The sequence below is a fragment of the Colius striatus genome, chromosome 16, assembly GCF_028858725.1.
Source record: "Colius striatus isolate bColStr4 chromosome 16, bColStr4.1.hap1, whole genome shotgun sequence".
Classification (NCBI taxonomy): domain Eukaryota; kingdom Metazoa; phylum Chordata; class Aves; order Coliiformes; family Coliidae; genus Colius; species Colius striatus.
This window is the reverse complement of record NC_084774.1, coordinates 1,310,764-1,327,538: the sequence shown is the minus strand read 5'-3', so window position 1 is coordinate 1,327,538 and position 16,775 is coordinate 1,310,764. Positions and strand designations below refer to the sequence as shown.

General features: G+C 60.1%; 2 protein-coding genes across 6 annotated transcripts in view; both read left to right on the top strand.

Annotated features, from left to right (window-relative positions):
- NDRG3 (NDRG family member 3) overlaps positions 1-7,637 on the top strand; it is a 58,724-nt gene extending 51,087 nt beyond the window's left edge. For all 3 annotated transcript variants that reach the window (XM_062009075.1, XM_062009077.1, XM_062009076.1), the window contains exons 11-16: positions 475-540; positions 1,445-1,496; positions 2,891-2,938; positions 3,513-3,548; positions 3,638-3,689; positions 6,496-7,637. In XM_062009075.1, the coding sequence (XP_061865059.1) occupies positions 475-540; positions 1,445-1,496; positions 2,891-2,938; positions 3,513-3,548; positions 3,638-3,689; positions 6,496-6,674 (433 nt within the window). In that variant the 3' untranslated portion in view covers positions 6,675-7,637. The remainder of the gene's footprint in view (positions 1-474; positions 541-1,444; positions 1,497-2,890; positions 2,939-3,512; positions 3,549-3,637; positions 3,690-6,495) is intronic.
- Positions 7,638-10,270: 2,633 nt separating this feature from the next.
- Positions 10,271-13,098, top strand: SLA2 (Src like adaptor 2). 3 transcript variants are annotated; one of them, XM_062009091.1, is made up of 7 exons: positions 10,271-10,356; positions 10,435-10,528; positions 10,643-10,729; positions 11,132-11,235; positions 11,812-11,961; positions 12,081-12,207; positions 12,304-13,098. In XM_062009091.1, exons 1-7 carry the CDS (start codon positions 10,278-10,280, stop codon positions 12,434-12,436), a joined length of 774 nt encoding a protein of 257 aa, XP_061865075.1. In that variant the 5' UTR covers positions 10,271-10,277; the 3' UTR covers positions 12,437-13,098. The 3 variants fall into 3 exon arrangements, with proteins under 3 accessions (XP_061865075.1, XP_061865074.1, XP_061865076.1); XM_062009090.1 differs by having other exon boundaries at positions 10,271-10,528; XM_062009092.1 differs by lacking the exon at positions 10,643-10,729 and having other exon boundaries at positions 10,271-10,528.
- The last annotated feature ends 3,677 nt before the right edge of the window (positions 13,099-16,775 follow it).

Below are 16,775 nucleotides of genomic sequence, written 5' to 3'. Positions count from 1 at the left end.
CTCACCCTGCCCAGCCCAGCACTGACCCACGGCCTCAGCACCTCAGCTCCACAGCTTTGGGATCCCTCCAGGGCTGGGCACTCCCCCAGCTCCCTGGGCAGCCTGGCACAGGGGCTCACACCCCTCTCAGGGAACAGTTCTGCCTCAGCTCCAGCCTCAACCTCCCCTGGGGCAACTTGAGGCTGTTTCACCTTGTCATGTCACTTGTTACTTGGGGGAAGAGAGCAGCCTTCATGCCTGGATGACACTTTCACACCTCAGCAGATCACCTCTCTAGCACATAGCAGCAGGCTTTGCCAGGAGGGTGTGGATACTGTCTTCTGGAGGGGACTGCTGAGGCCTCCACTCATGGCATGACACTGGCATAACCTGTTGCCTGAGTTCTGGAGACAGCACTCCTGGTTGGATTTTGTATGTGCTCACTATAACCAGGTTGCTGGATTTGATGGAGATTCATTCTGTTTTGTTTTTCAGTCGTAGAGACCTGGAGATTGAGAGACCAGTTATTGGCATCAATGAAAACACTGCAAAAACACTCAAGTAAGTTGCTGTGAATCAGCCTGTCTCAGTTACCTACTGGGCAGTCCCTTCACCCCACGACCCCAAGCACTGGGAAGCGCTGTCAGCTGGAATGAGGCAGAGAGCTGTCTGGAGGTCTGGCTCCCAGGGATCCTTGAAATATTTCTCCTGGAAGTCTGGATCTCTCTGCCAGTGGACTGGTGTATAGATCCTCAGAGGTGGCACTCCACTGGCTCCCAGGTCTGTCTCTAGTCTTGTTTTTGTCCTCTAGTCAACACACACAAGCAGGGCCTCTGGCCACCCCTTTCTTACCCTGATCTGTAAATGACAGTGGAAATTCAGAGCCACTTGGTCAGTGACCTCCTGTGTGTGCTTTACACCCTCAGTGTTAATTGTTCTAGAATTAAAATGAGTATCCACATTAAAAACATATATGTTTGGATTTATAGAAACGAATGTAAATCTATATCCATGTAAAATGGACATGAGGCCAGCAGAGGCTTTCCTGCAGTGACATTTCTCAGTATATTCCTCAATATCTTTTGTGTTTCTTTCTAAAATCCAAACCAAAATCCAGTGCTGAGTGGGAGCCAGCCTCAGAAGCATCACATTCTGTTGGATGTGGTTATTCTTAGGTTCCTGAGACACTCCTTTCAGAGAGCAGCCCCTCTTGCAGCCTGGGAGGGCATTTCTGCCAGACCTGGGCACATCTGGCACGTGCACAGAGCAGCGACAGTTGGGGTGTGTGGAGGGGACCCTGGGTGCCTGTGGCCTGGGGCTGTTTTAGTGCAACATGGTGTGGTGACAGACAGGGATTTTGCTGAGCACTGTTACCTGTCGTGAGGCTGTTGGTTGACAGAGCTCAGCCTGCTCAGGAGTCCTGTGGAGGCCCTGTGAGTAACACCTCTGCTTGGGTTTTGCCCAGGTGCCCTGCCTTGCTTGTGGTTGGCGACAACTCACCTGCTGTGGAAGCGGTGGTACGTACACTTGGACTCTTTCCTCTCATGACAGTGGCCCCACAAACCACTTGGCAAACTGCCTGAGCCAGCAGAGCTTTCATCCTGCCCAGATCTAGTCGCAGAAGGTGGCTCGTTGTGCCGAGCTCCATCCCAGCCTCCTGGCTACTGAGACCTGCCAGGCAGCAGTGGGGAAGCCGAGGCTGGGGAAGCAGCGTGGCCTTGATGGGCAGCTCGAAGGGGAGGGTGACAGGGTGTCAGCATCTTGCTTGACACGTGGTGCAGAGGAGCCCTTGCAAGAACTCGTGTTGTTCTCTGAGCTCTGCCAGGCTGCTGCCTGGGGTTCAGTTTAAGTCATGAGTCACTGTTCTCCTGCTGCTCCTCTCCCTACACTGAGGCTGCCTGGGGTTTAAAAAGCAGCAGCTCGACTCCAGTCCCTGAGGAGGGAGTCACAGAGCTCTGCAAAAGCACCATGTCCTTGGGAAGGCAGCACGTGGAAGCAGCTCTCTGCAGGTACTTGTCACCCGCTTCCCTACCAGTGCTGCTGTAAATGGGGCACAGTGCAGTGTGGCTGTGCTGGATGTTGCTCCTCCCCTTCAGCCAGTGATAGTGGGGAGACCAGGGCTTTGTGAACAAAAGTAGTTGTCTTAAGAAACCATGGAAGAATGGAAGAACATAAGAGTCTCCTAAAGCTTGGGCCTAGGAGCTGCATGGAGAACTGCTGCAGAGCTATTTTGGGTCATGTTCTGTTGCCTTTTCATGAGTCCATTTGGTCTGGAAGTCTGAGACACTCTGCAGGTTGCAGGTTTTGACTTTGCTAGGATACTGTCCCTGAGGGTTCTCATTGCTTCCCAGCCACAACTGGGGGGCAGGATAGGCTGCTCTGGACCTTGGCTTGCCAGTCTAGCTGCTTAGGTTCCCAGGTTATGGTTCCATGCTGGGGTTGCTTTTTCTGTAGAGCCCCCATCTATTCCCTTTTTGCAGCAGCCTTACAGAGAAGAGGTGGCCAGGGCCTCCTTGTCTGATCAGGGTACTGACTGATCTCCTCCATGCTGCACTGCACAGAATCCCTCTTCCCTCTCAGTCTTGCTGACAGAGCCTGGAAGGTGCTCCAGGGTTTCATGGTGCAGCCCCGAAACCAGAGGAGATTTTCTCTTGAAGTCACAGCCGTGTCTCAGAGCAGATCCTGCCACCACGGGATCCCCTTGGCTGGGAACACCTGCCTTTCCTCTCTCCATCTTTCAGTCATTGTTCTCTTCCTCCTTGCCCTCTGCTTTCTTGCTCAGTCCTTCTTGGGCCCAGAGCAGATCCCTTTGCTGAAGACAGCCACTGTCTCTGGTGCAACTGCTCTGCATTCACTGGCTCTTCACATTCTCTGTGTGATTCTATGTCCCTCTTTCCTCCTTCTGTTTTAGGTTGAATGCAATTCACGTCTTGACCCAACCAAAACAACCCTCCTGAAGGTGAGTGCTGCTCCAGAACCATTCCACCTTGCACAAAGACATTCTTTTCCTGAGGCCAGCTCCACTTAGGTTTTTGCCTTCCACTTGTTTAGCTGTAAGAAGTTTGTGGATGGTCATTCAGGACTGTGTGGGGCCAGATTTGGGGGAGAAGAGTTTGTGGCCACTTCTGTTACCTGCAGCCATCAAGGAGGACCTGCTGAGAGTTAGCAGAGGTGCCCTGTCCCCACTCTGCTCTCTGCCAGCAACGGGGGCACTTTATCCAGTTTTATCCCAGCCCTTCCCGTCCTCACCTGGGGCTCCCCAGCGTGCCAGGCAGCTGCTGCACAGTGACAGGTCTGGGAAGCGTGGCAGGAGGAGCTGGGACAGTGGGGATTCTCCTGGGCTGCCAGGGTGTGGCCCGAGATCAGTTGGTGACGTGGCCCCCAGGGTGTGGGCTTCCCTCGGGAGGGTGTCCCGGGCCCTGCTCGGCACCAGGAGCGCAGCCTGGCCCTGCCAGCCCGGGCTGGGCACGCTCCCTGGCCCTGGGGCTGCCCTGGCAGGACAGAGTGGCTCAGCCTCCCGTGTTTCCTTGCAGATGGCTGACTGCGGGGGCCTGCCCCAGGTGGTCCAGGTGAGAGGTGCCCCCGGCCCTGCGATGTGCTGGGGCTGTGCAGAGCCCCTGCTCTGCTCACGCCACAGACACACTCTGTGTTTCCACAGCCTGGCAAGCTGACTGAAGCCTTCAAGTACTTCGTGCAGGGAATGGGCTACAGTAAGTGGCAAACACCATTTTCTGCTTTGTCTTGGGTTGTTGTGATGGGAACTCAGCCCTCTGGTCCGTCTGAGCCCGCTGGCATCGGTGTGCCCAGCCGCAGGTCGGTGTGGAGGTCACCCCCTGGGCACTCAGCCAGTGAGCTGGCAGGCCTTGGCAAACCAGGCTGCTCCCTGATGGACCTGATCTGCACTGCAGCAGGAGTGGGGGCCCTTTTTCAGTTGCTGGTGTTGGTAAAACCTTGTAGGTCTGTGTTTGTGCCAGTCCAGAAAAGCATCCTCCCAAGAAGGGGAAATCTGAAACCTTTTGTGTGTGCTCACGGAAAATGAGCCTGGTGGGCAAGGCCAGTGGCATCCTGGGGTGTACTGAGTGTGGGCAGCAGGGTGAGGGAGGTTCTGCTGCCCCTCTGCTCTGCCCTGCTGAGGCCTCATCTGGAGTCCTGTGCCCAGTTCTGGGCTCCCCAGCTCCAGAGGGACAGGGAACTGCTGGAGAGAGGCCAGGGCAGGGACACCAAGATGCTGAGGGGATGGAACATGTGTGAGGAGGAAAGGCTGCAGCCCTGGGGCTGTTCAGCCTGGAGAAGAGAAGTTCCGGGGGACCTCAGCAACACTTAGAAGTACTTAAAGGATGTGTGTCAGGAGGATGGGGTGACATTTTGTTCTGTGGTGGCCAGTGACAGCCACCACAAGTTGTCACTGTAATGGCAGTTAGGGTAATGGGCGCAGGCTGGAGCACAGAAAGTTCTACTTAAACACAAGGAGAAGCTCCTTTGGTGCTGAGGGGAGGGAGCCCTGGCCCAGGCTGCCCAGGGAGCGTGTGGAGGCTCCTTCTGGGAGGTTTCCACCTGGACACGTTCCTGTGCCCCTGAGCGAGGGGAACCTGCTTTGGCAGGGGCTGGGGCTGGGGCAGCTCTACGGGGCCCTGCCAGCCCCCAGCAGCCTGGGATTCTGTAGTCTCAGCAGGGGGAGGGTGGTCTCAGTACAGCCTCAAGGTGTCAGTAGGTCTGTGAGAGCCCTCCCCTTTCTCCTCAGACATACCCACTTCTTCCAGACCCGGCAGGGGTAAGTGATGCCTCAGAACGAAATGACAGAACTGAGCTGGTGACTGGGGCACTCGGGAGCTGTGTGTGCTCCAGGGCATGCCCTGCCCCTGGCTTCTGTGCCAGAAGGAAGCCCAAACTGTCTCCCCAGCACAGTAGGAGAACAGCCCCCCTGTCCTTGGCACTCCAGAGACAGGATCCTCAGGAGAGGGGCCTCTCAGTGCACTAAAGCAACTCTGTCTCCATTGCAAGCTCCTTGGCACAGCTCTGTCTCTCCTGCCAAGGGCCAGGGCTGTGGATGATGAACCTTTAAAAGCTGGAATTACAGGAGAGCTTGGTCAGTGTGGCTGGCTAACAACTGAGCATGGCCACCATGGCAGCTGTGGCGCTCCCACAGCTCCATGTGGCCAGGTGATGCTGAGTCGTGGGCATCAGGGCTTGGAAGCAGCTGCCTTTTCCTTCCAGCTTTGTGTAGTTGTGTAGCAGGACAGTCATGCTCCCAGGCTGGCCAGGGAGCCTGGTCCTGCAGCAGCTGGGCCATGTGGGAAGGCTCCCTCAGCTCCACAGCCCAAAAGCGTTTCAGTGCTCACGTCTCCCGTGTGCCTGGTGTCAGCAGTCAGCAAGTGCTGCCCTAGGGGCAAGGGCTTCAGCAGCACCTGGGCAGTCGGGCCTCCTGCAGCACTGGGGAAGGACAGGGGTCATTTTCTACCTCCAGACAGAAGGCAGTGCTAGTGCTAGAGCCAGAATGGTTTTCCCAGCTGTGTTGGCACCGCTGAAATTAGCCAGTGAGACCATGTCCCTTGGGGAGAGTGAGAGGAGCAAATCAGCAGCCCACCGTGTCTGGAAGTGCCCAAGGCAGTTTCTCAACAGCAGTTCTCGTGCCTCTGCCTCAAGCTGCTGGACCTGCCTATACTGACACTGCAGGTGGAGGGGGATCCCTTGCAGGAGCCTTGTAGCAGTAACCTGATGCTGTCACCTCAAGGAAAGACAGGAATTCCTGTCCTGTACCTGGGGTTACAGGTTATACCCCGGTTCCCTGCCATGGGAAAACGGCCACGATGTGTGCAGTGGGGAGGTGGAGTCACCAGGCACATGGAAATGGCCAGCTAAAGGCCTTGAGGAGATCCGACTCTGATGGGCTTTGGCTTCAGCTTGGCATCATCTCCCCGAGAGGCTCGTTGCCTGTTCTCCTGGGATCAGAAGGGCGAGTAGCTGGGGGTCCCAGGAGCAGTGCAGCTGGGAGTCACACACTGCAACTAATTGGCTCTTTCCTGTATTCATCCCTCTCCCCGTCTGACGTTTGCAGTCCCCTATGTGCAGCTCAGCCACCTAAGCACTGAGTCAGGTACCTGCACCCTGCATCCGCCCGGGCTGTCCCCTCGCACCGCCTGCCTGCGCTGGTGCTCCACCTGCATTTGTACCTTGTTGGTTGTTGCATGACTTCAGCTCTGTGGTTTTCCGGAGTGACGAGACTGACTTTCAAAAGGTCACCTGTGCAAGGGCCGTTGGGTTTGCCCCGACCCTCACGTGCACAGCACCTGCCAGCCGTCCCTTCCAGCGCGGGCGCTGGGCACCTCAGACCTTTTGAAAGCGGGCCTTAAGCATTCGCTTTAGACGCGCAAAGCCGGGATGGTGGCGGTGAGCAGCGAGCCTTCCTCCCGAGGGCATGGCTCCTGCGGGGCTCGCCCGCCGCGCGCAGCCGGGTGAGCGTGAGGGCAGCTCTGAAGCGCTCCCCTTTCTCAGGGCCGTGCCTGTTGTCTCCCGCAGTGCCAGCAGCCAGCATGACCCGGCTGATGCGCTCCCGCACCCACTCCTCCTCCAGCGTGGGCTCTGGCGAGAGCAGCCGCAGCCGCTCCCATGCCAGCAACCAGGGCGAGGGCAGCGCCGGCACCCCCGAAGGGATCGACCTCCAGGACACGCCGCAGACCATGGAACTGTCGTGCTAGGCAGGAGCTCCTGGACCCACACCCCTGCACTCGCCCCCACCGAACCCACTCCGACTCTCGCGTTTCACCCACCGTGGCATTAACCGTCCTCCCTTACTCGTGCATGCCCATCCCAGCGGCCGCCCCCCCGGTAGTCTGTCCTGGCATTACTTTGGCCCGTGGCATCGGAGCCTCTTTGCAACTCGTCGACATTCCGCGGCCGTCGCGCGCCCCGTTCCCGTCCGTGCTGCTGGCGTCTCCCGTCGCCGCGTCCGTCCGGATGGCGGCCCTTGTCCCCCCTCTTCATTTCAATACAGTTTCTGTGGCTTTGTGGCTAGAATCGCTTTCTAGTTGTGCTTCTGCTAAAGGACCCTTGTGGTGCAGCTGCGTGGCGTCTGCAGGCTGCGGGGAAGCGAGGCCGTGGCGCCGGAGCAGAGCTATGCCAGGAGCTCAGCACGCCCAGGGCACAGACGCTGCCTCGGTCTGACCTCGGTGCGCGTGAAGAAGGGGCAGAGTGGTCTCTCACCCGAGCTCCTGAAAGGGCAAAGCGGAGTAAGCTCACGCTGCCGAGCCTGGGCAGAGGGATGAGCCGCAGCCGCGGCTGCCAGGCAGCGGTGCCCCGTGCCACGCCGAGCCCCGCCGTGCCAGCCCTGCGCCGGGGTCTGCTCGGGGGGTGACCCGCGGCCTCCGGCTGCTGCCTCATGGCTGGCCGGGACGCGGGGCGGGAACGAGCCGGCTGCCGGTGCCAGGGTCTGGCTGGTAATGGGAGAAAAGGGATGAGCGGTCAGGCTGCTGCAGCTCTGGGTAGATGAGCAAAACAGCCCTTGGTAACTGCTGAGCAGCCCTGGCTCGCCGGGAGCCGCCTCCCCGACAGCTGAGCTCGCGTCCTGCTCCGTTCCACGGCAGGAACGGGACCGGGAGGCTCTGCCTGAGGGGCACTTTGTACCAGTTATTAAATAAAGCTATAACTGAGTTTCATTGTTACCCCACGTGCTCCTGTTGCATCCCTTGGCACGACCTGACGCTGCTTTCCGTGTCTCCCGCTGTAGGAGGGAGGGGTGGCTGTGTGGGAGGGGGTGGCGCTGTGTCCCCGGGAAGGGACTGTCCGAGGCACCAGAGCTCTGCTCCCTGCTGTAGTGCAAAACCCTTCCAGCCTGGGCAGAGTGGGAGCCAGATACCAGAGCTGCTGCGGAACGTCAGGTGCCAAGGACTGACTCCACACCGCAGTGCCCTCCCTGGTGAGCAGAGCAGTGGCTGCCACCCACAGGTGACCTGTACCCCCGGTGACAAAGTGCTGGGACAGGGTCGAGAGGGCAGGACAACGAGCACAAAGGGCAGCGCTGGTCAGAGGCTGTTCAGTGACCCAGCAGCGCAGCCGAGTACAGGCAGAGCAACACACAGCTCCCTGAGCTTTAACCCAGCCCTTTCTTCACCTTCTGCTTTTCAGCTTTTGTGCTCAGATCCCTTAGGGATCCTGTCTCTGAGGGGATGGAAGTGTGTGAGGAGGAAAGGCTGCAGCCCTGGGGCTGTTCAGCCTGGGGAAGGGAAGCCTGAGCTCAGGGGCACCTCAGCAATGCTGATGAATACCTAAAGGGTGGGTGTCAGCAGGATGGGGTGACACTTGATTCTGTGTCAGGACAAGGGGTAACAGCATAGTAACAGCACAGTACCCAGCACAGCACCCAGCATAGTAACAGCACAGCACCCAGCACAGCACCCAGCACACAGCACAGCACCCAGCACAGCACCGAGCTCAGCACCCAGCCCTGCACCCAGCACAGCACCCTGCACCCAGCACAGCACCCAGCTCTGCACCCAGCACAGCACCCAGCACCCAGCTCAGCACCCAGCTCTGCACCCAGCACAGCACCCAGCACCCAGCTCAGCACCCAGCTCTGCACCCAGCACAGCACCCAGCACCCAGCTCAGCACCCAGCACAGCACCCAGCACCCAGCACAGCACCCAGCACCCAGCTCAGCACCCAGCACAGCACCCAGCTCAGCACCCAGCACAGCACCCAGCCCCTTTGAGCACAGGACAGGCCCTGCGCGGGGCGGGGGGATGGGCTGGGTGCTGCTTAGCCAAATGGCCACTGCTTTGGACCCCCCACTCTTGTTGGGAAAGGATTTTTCCTGGCTGGGAATGGCCCTTTTCCAGCCTCAGCCTGAGTCTGGGACCCAACTCAGCTCCTCCGTGCTGTCCATGCCATGACCACATTGCCCTGAGTGCCCTCAGGGCTTTTCTCAGCCCTCTGTGCTGGGGTCCCTGATGGACACAGCAGCCTGTGGACTGGGTGAGAAAGAAAACCCCACTGTGGTGAGCATTCACGTCACAGGAAGCAGCGGTGGCCCCACCGCCCCGGCACCTCGCACCCTCCCACCAGCACTGCCGGGAGCAGCCTTGGCTCCAGCACCTGAGAGCAGAACACAAGGGTGAGCTGGGGTGGGGGAAGACTGGGAGGGTGAGGGACCCCTTGCAACCTGTGTACCCTGAGGACTCCCTGCCCTGGAGCAGCAGCCCGTGGGCAGAGCCTGCTGATGTCTGCTCGGCCCTGATGGCTCCTGCACAATGGTGAGAGCAGCCAGACGCAGGTAAGGGGGATTTGCCCCTGGGGAGCTCAGCCTGGGATGGGGGTTTGCCACTGAGTTCAGCCCTGGGGAGTTTGTCCCGGGGGGGGGTTCAGCCTGGGGGAGGTTTGTACCCGAGGGGTTCAGCCCCGGGGGATTTGTCCCTGGGAGGTTCAGCCCAGGGGAGTCTGAGTCACACAGAGCTTCAGCTGCACATGTCCATGGCTGAGCAACCCAAACAGGTTGTGAGGTGTCCTCAGAGCCCCTGAGCTCCCCATGGCAACCAGTGGCCTGGGGCTTTGGGATGGGTGCCCCGCACACAAGGGGATGCTGGGCTGGGGCAGGAGGGCAGCAGCCAGAGGATGGGCACAGCCATGTGCTGCCCACCATGGGGATGTGGTGGCCCCATCCTGGGAAGGGGCCCCAGGGGCCCTCAGCCTTCAAAGGGCTCTGAGAGGCTGCCACGGGGCTCAGCCCCAGCCCAACCATGCTGGCAACACCCTATGGCAATGCCCTGCCATGGGGCACGGATGTGATCATGGGCACAGGGAGTGTGGCTGTGAGCGTGGGCACAGGGTGTGTGGCTGTGATCATGGGCAGAGGGTGTGTGGCTGTGATCATGGGCACAGGGAGTGTGGCTGTGATCGTGGGCACAGGGTGTGTGGCTGTGATCATGGGCACAGGGAGCGTGGCTGTGACCATGGGCACAGGGAGCGTGGCTGTGATCATGGGCACAGGGAGCGTGGCTGTGATCGTGGGCACAGGGTGTGTGGCTGTGATCGTGGGCACAGGGAGCGTGGCTGTGATCGTGGGCACAGGGTGCGTGGCTGTGATCATGGGCAGAGGGAGCGTGGCTGTGACCATGGGCACAGGGAGCGTGGCTGTGATCGTGGGCACAGGGTGCGTGGCTGTGACCGTGGGCACACCGTGGTGCAGCTCTGCAGGGTCTCGGCTCCTCGGCCCCGGTCCCACCGTGCTGCTGGCCCTGCCTGAGCCGCTCAGTCTGCAGTTGGCCGTGGCTGAGGGCTGTGCCCGGGCCCGTGTGCTGCCCCAGGGATGGGGACCCTGCCCAGCCGTGAGAAGCCGCTGGGAGTCCCGCCAGCAGCTGCTGGCCCCACGCAGCCCACGTCGGCAGGTGAGTGCCATGGCTGGCGTCCTTCAGCCGGGCTGTGCCGTGCCCAGGGAGCTCTGAGCCCCCTCTCCTTCCCCGCAGCCCCCAGCAGCTTCCTGGCCCTCTGTGACTTCCCCTCCGGTGCGGGGGCAGCCGCGGTGCTGAGGATGGGCGAGCGGCTCCGCGTCCTGTCTGAGTGAGTCCCGGCACCGTGGCGCATCCCGGTGCACAGCCCCCACGGTGAGGGGGGTCCTGGGGGTCCCCCTCCCCGCACCCCAGGCCCTTCAGGACGGCTCCTGCATCCCTGCAGGGATGGGGAGTGGTGGTTGGTGGCATCCGAGGTGTCTGGCAAGGAGTGCCACATCCCCAGCAGCTGCGTGGCCAAGGTCAGGCACAGGTAACTGCTGGGAAGGGTCTGTCCTGGGGTGGCTCCCAAGGAATACAGTCACAGCAGACCCCAGACCCTCTGAGGCCAAACCCCCTCACAGCACTGGGACATCCTGCCCCAGCTCACGGGCTGTGGAGTCTCTTCTGGAGACATTCAGCCCCAGCTGGGTGAGTTCCTGTGTGCCCTGCTCTAGGCGCTCCTGCTCTGGCAGGGGGTTGCCCTGGATGAGCTTTGCAGGTCCCTTCCAGCCCTTGAGACTCTGATGGTGTGGTTCTGTTCCCAGCCCATGGGGCAGCACCGGGGCTTGTGGAGGCAGCGTCGGGGCGGCCTCTGCACCCTGAGCTGTGCCTGGTCCCCGGCAGGGCCGTGGGGGCTGTGCCCAGGCTCTGCCAGCACCTGCTGCCCTTGCAGGTGGCTGTATGAGGGCGTCAGTCGGCAGAAGGCGGAAGAGCTGCTGCTGCAGCCCGGCAACCACAGCGGATCCTTCCTGATCCGGGAGAGCCAGACTAGGCGAGGTGAGAGCCCTGGGGCTGCTGTGACTCCCCTGGCCACTCCCACTGGGGTGCTGAGGGCAAGAGAGGGGCTGCGCTGGAGCTGAGCCTCCATCACTTGCCCCACGGGGCAGTTCCCGGCGTTGCTGCTCCCAGCTTTGTGCCACGGGGCTTGAAAAGAAACAACCGCCACAAGCTTCCTGCAGCTTTGGGTGAAGCCGAGCAGTGCAGAGGCCCAGCCTCTGAAAGGAAACTGGGCCCCACCACGCAGAGCTGTCGAGGGGAACAGGGAGGAGATCCTGCCCCGCGCCTCCGCGGCGGTGGCTGATGCGCCAGCCCAGCTGCCTGGGCACTGCGGCGGCTCATCCTGCACAGCCCCAGCCTGGGGGCTCGGGCACAGAGCCACAGCCCCGCCGCCGCGGGTGTGGGGGACACGGCAGCAGCCGCCCACCGGCAGCCCCGTCCCAGTGCTCCCTCAGCCCTGCTCTGAGCCGCTCGCGGCGTGGGGCCGGCACCAGAACCGGAGCCCCACAGGGCTGCGGGGGAGCAGGGGCGGTGGGCTGAGGGGCCGCTTGCTCACGGCCATCACCGGCCCCACAGGCTGCTACTCGCTGTCGGTGCGCCGGGGGGAGCGCGGGCCCTGGGCCTCCGTCACCCACTACCGCATCCAGCGCCTGGGCAACGGCTGGCTCTACATCGCTCCCCGCCTCACCTTCCCCAGCCTGCACCGCCTGGTGGAACACTACTCGGGTGAGGCCGCGGCAGCCCCGGATCCGGGGGCGCCGAGGGAGGGGGCGAGGGGGGCTCCTGCTCGGGTGCCCCCGGGTTGGGGTGCAGGAGGGAGAGCCAACCCAGCCCACCCTGCCCAGAGCTGGGCGAGGGGCTGTGCTGTGCCCTCAGGGAGCCCTGCTCCGGCGGACAGGCCAGGCCAGCCCCGGCGCCGGCGCCGCCTGCTGTGGTGAAGCTGCCGTCACTCAACTGGGATGAGATCGGCAGGTGGGGGCAGTCGGTGAAGGGGCCGGGGCTGTCCTTGGCCCCATCGGACGCTTGGGGGTCGGGAGCTGCCCCTTGACCCCATCTGCCCTCACACAGCTCCCTCCTGTGCTCTGAGACCGAGTCGCCCCCTGAGGACTCTCCCATCAGCCTGGGCCTGCGGGAAGCCGTCAGCTCCTACCTCCTCCTGACAGACACGGCCACGCCTGAGCAGGGGGCAAAGAAGAGCTGATGAGAGGGTCCCGCTTGGCCCCAGCCCCACAGCGGGTGCCTGTCCCTGCTCAGGCTGCTCCTGGTTTCAGCCACAGGAGCTTTGCCCCTGGGAGGCTGATACTGGGGACACAGGGTGCCGAGAACAAAGAGGGGAGTCTGCTGGAAGAAGGGGCTGCACCAGGGCTGCCCTGTCTGAAGCTGGGCCCTTGGGGATGTAGAGCCTGAGCACCCCCAGCCTCACCCAGCACCAGTGGGATGAGGAGCAGAAGCTGCGCATCAAAGGACTGTTCCTGCTCCAAAGGCTGCAGCGGGTCTGGCTGCGGCTGCGTCCAGTGGCTGCAGGGAAAGCGGATGCAAATGATCAGTGAGCAGAAGCCTGGCCCAGGGAACAGCCCAACCTCCTTGGGCCCAAAGCAATCATGCACAAACTGTTTCGGGGTGGGATGTCCTTGGAGGACAGGGCCTGGGAATCCACTGCCATGTACCCTCATACTTTCACCCACCAGCCAGTCTTGCTCTGCTGGTCCCAGTGAGCATAAGTGGGAGGAAAACAGCCTCCTGCTGCACCCAAAGTAGCTGATTTTTGAACCTCTTAACATATAGATTATCCTGGGTTTAAGGTCTACAATACAGGATCCTTCTGGCTGCAGCAATAACCATTCTTAGTATCTTAATTAAAGGACAGCTCATTCACAGTTGCAGGTTTGTGGATAAATGGTGTTTGCCAGCTGCAGCAGATTTCCACCCGCCCTGGCCAGGGGTTTGCTGCTGCTGCTGCTGCTGCTGCTCACCATGAGGTCAGGCCCCCAGGCAGCTGACTTTGGGATAGGGGCTGCAGGAAATAACCCTTGAGGTTTACAAATGTTTAACATCACAACTGCTGTTCTAGGAGCAACGGGACAGAAATGGGTCTGCAGCAGGACCTGCCACAAAGGCAGAAAGTGCTCATGTCCAACCTCCACCTAAGCTACACCTCTGGGATAGAGGGTCTGTAGAAGCTGCTGCAATGCCTCAGAACAGCAACACCCCTGAGCCTTTGCTTTCAGTAGCCTCTTATCAGCAAAGCAGGGCCGAGGGAAAGCGTCCACAGCTTCCTCTGCACTGAGACTGGATCACTTCTGCACCAGCAGTGCCTGGTGCCATCCCTTCCTTCCTCTGCACTGTGGCTGCTGCAGCAGGACCTCCAGAACTGCAGGTTTCCTGCCTCCAAAAGGCTCAAATCTCTTCCTTTTAATGTCTGACAAGCTCACTCTTGCAAACTCACTCTTGCTTTTCCCTTTCCTCCATGCAGCCCAGTGCCTGCACTTGGGCCACAACAACCCCAGGCAGGGCTCTGGGCTTGGGAAGTGTGTCTGGAAATCTGCTGGAGGGAAAGGCCCTGTGGGGGATGGCAACAGCAGCTGAACACGAGCCAGCAGCGTGCCCAGGGGGGCAAGAAGGCTGGGATCAGCAGTGGGGTGGCAGCAGGAGCAGGGCAGGGATTGTCCCTGTGCTGGGCCCTGGGCAGGCTGCAGCTCCAGGGCTGTGTCAGTGCTGGGCCCCTCACTCACTGCCACAGGGACACTGAGGGGCTGCAGCGTGGCCAGAGCCGGGCACTGAGCTGGGGAAGGGGCTGGAGCACAAGGGGCTGGGGAGGGGCTGAGGGAATGGGGGTGTTGAGCCTGGCGAAGAGGAGCCTGAGGGGAGACAGGAGCCCTCTCTGACACTCCCTGACAGGAGGCTGCAGGGACCTGGGGGTCGGGTTCTGCTCCCCAGTGACAGTGACGGGACAAGAGGAAACAGCCTCACATTGCCCCAGGGGAGGTTGAGGCTGGAGCTGAGGCACAACTGTTTCCCTGAGAGGGGTGTCAGCCCTGTGCCAGGCTGCCCAGGGAGCTGGGGGAGTGCCCAGCCCTGGAGGGATCCCAAAGCCGTGGAGCTGAGGTGCTGAGGCTGTGGGTCAGTGCTGGGCTGGGCAGGGTGAGGGCAGGGCTGGGACTGCAGCAGCTTCAAGGGCTTTAACAACCAAATGATTCTGTGATTTGCAGACTCACCTCTGTCTGGGCCTCAGCCTCAGCCCGGTGTCCATTCAGCACACACCCCTCAGCCTCACCCCTGCCCCACACCCCCTGCTCTCACACTTAGGCCCCACAGCAGCTCAGATGGTTTTGCTTCCTTTATTTCTGCCATTAAGCCACTCTGTGTAAACAAAGGCAGCTCTTGGGCCTCCACCTCCACCCTGGATCCTGGTGTTTGGATGCTTTTACAGCACAGTGACGGTTCTACTTCAGACTGGAGGCAACTGTAGTCAAGAAGCTGCTTCTCATGTGCTGGAGCTCAGCACAGTAGTAGATGCCTGGTTGGAAAACCTCTTTGAACTCTTCCCCTCCGAGCCCTCCTTCCCAGCCCCACAACAGCTCTTTGCAGCCCCAGAAGCTCCTTTTTCTGGACACACTTCAGTCCTGCTGGGAAACACTCTCCTAGGCCCCCAGCCCAGGGGGCTGCCTCTGCTCCCCCAGCACACAACACCCAGGGAATGTCCTGGCACGGTCAGGTGCCAGACTGGGGTTTTGAGAGCTGGGAGAAGCAGAGAGCAGGTCCTGACCCCTCCTCGTGCCACAGCTCACAGAGGGGAGGGCAGGGGGAGCAGGTTGGGCTGCAGGGAGGGACAGAAGCAGCCTCAAGTATTCCCTCGGTGTGGAGCCAGGCAGGAGGGACTGTGCCATCCTTCCTTTCTGCCCCTTCCATCTGTGAATGGACTCCCACCTGCTTAACTCAGACCCACCAGAGCCTGAATGCTCTTGAGCCCAATGCACCCAACACACCTCAACAATGGGCAACAAGGTCCTTAACAGTTCAATGAACAGCATGAACTACCCAGACTGTGGCACCAGGCAGCCTCCACTGGCCCCACACGTCGCTGCCACACGGGCACCTCCAGCAGAAGCACCTTGCAGGCAGAGAATGATCAATTCCAGCTTTGTTAATTTCTTCTCAGTGTTGCTATCTACATAAACCCTTCCTATTTTCTGTTCTTAGCTCCATGCCTGTTTGAACTCAGATGTTTTTGGTCAGCTGGAGCAGGCACTAACCAGGCAAGAGCTGTACAGAGTTGCTTCCTTGCAGAGTCGCTGTGTGAGTAACTGAGGGATTGGTGTCAAGGGCTGCAACGCCCTGAGCAACTGCAGCAGCCCTTGATGCTCCCCAGCCCTCAGAAAGGGCAGAGCCCTGAGCACAGCTGGGGGTGGTCAGTGGACCATGGGATGAGAAGAGATGATGCTCTGGTCAAATCACAGGAGGAACATTAAAACGGTTGTGTCAGATTTCTCAGGCTGAGGAGCCTCAAGGTGAATCTACCCCCGTGAAGGCTGATGGAGGACTTGGCAACTGCCTCCCACTATCAGTTTGCTCCCACAAGAAGCTTAAGTGAGTATAAGAGGGAGCCTGGACAAGCTCAAAGCACATGTTCCCAGAAACAGGGCTGGCCACAGCACACATCTCAGCAAGTCATCCCACATTCCATTCACATCTTCCAAACCTGATGTGGGCATTTCAGTGATCAGCAGAATGTGCAGCACTGGACTCAACCATGAACCACATGCCTGGATCTGCCCTCAGCAGCAGAACTGTCTCCAGGCTGCACCAGCTGGGCTCCAGCGGCTTCACAGGAATCCTGCCTGGAGAACAAAAGCAGGAGGGACATTTTCTAGGACAAGGGTATAAAGTTGTTTTCCTCCTCCTGGGTAAACAGGGGGAAGAGATGGAAGCAGAAACGCTCATGGCTGCCTCCAGGCACTCCCCTCCCCTGCCCTCCCAGCTCCTCCCCTTCCCCATAGGGGTTGTTCCAATGCACATCAGAAGCTGATTCCTTTCCACCAGTGCTCCCTCACACCACCAACACTCAGGTGCTGTTCCCTGAGCCCAGCTGCTCCATGGCCAGAACACATTTACACCTGAAAACTGGAAAGCAACTGCTTTATTGTTTTCCTCTGTGCAGTTTGCTCTGGAGAGCTGACAGCACATGTCCCAGCCCAGCTGGCTGGAGCAGCTCTTGCCCCACAGCCTCACCTCTTGGGAGATGAGCCATCAGTGGGCTGGGCAGTGGGGGTGGGGGGGGGCCTGCTCCTCAAAACAGGAACAAGAAGTAGGGTCAAATTCCAAATTAGGTCCTAATACGTTACATAAAGATTTGGGAGTAAAATGTACAAGCTCCTTGCTAAATGCCCAGCATGGACCCAACACATGGCAGGGGACAGGAGCATTTCGATGGGACAGATCTGCAGGACAATCACTCCCATACTTCAGGAAGAGTTCAGATCTACCTTCCTGTCAAACAACAGCACTTGCATCTCAATGCTAGGCAAAGAAACAGCCCAAAA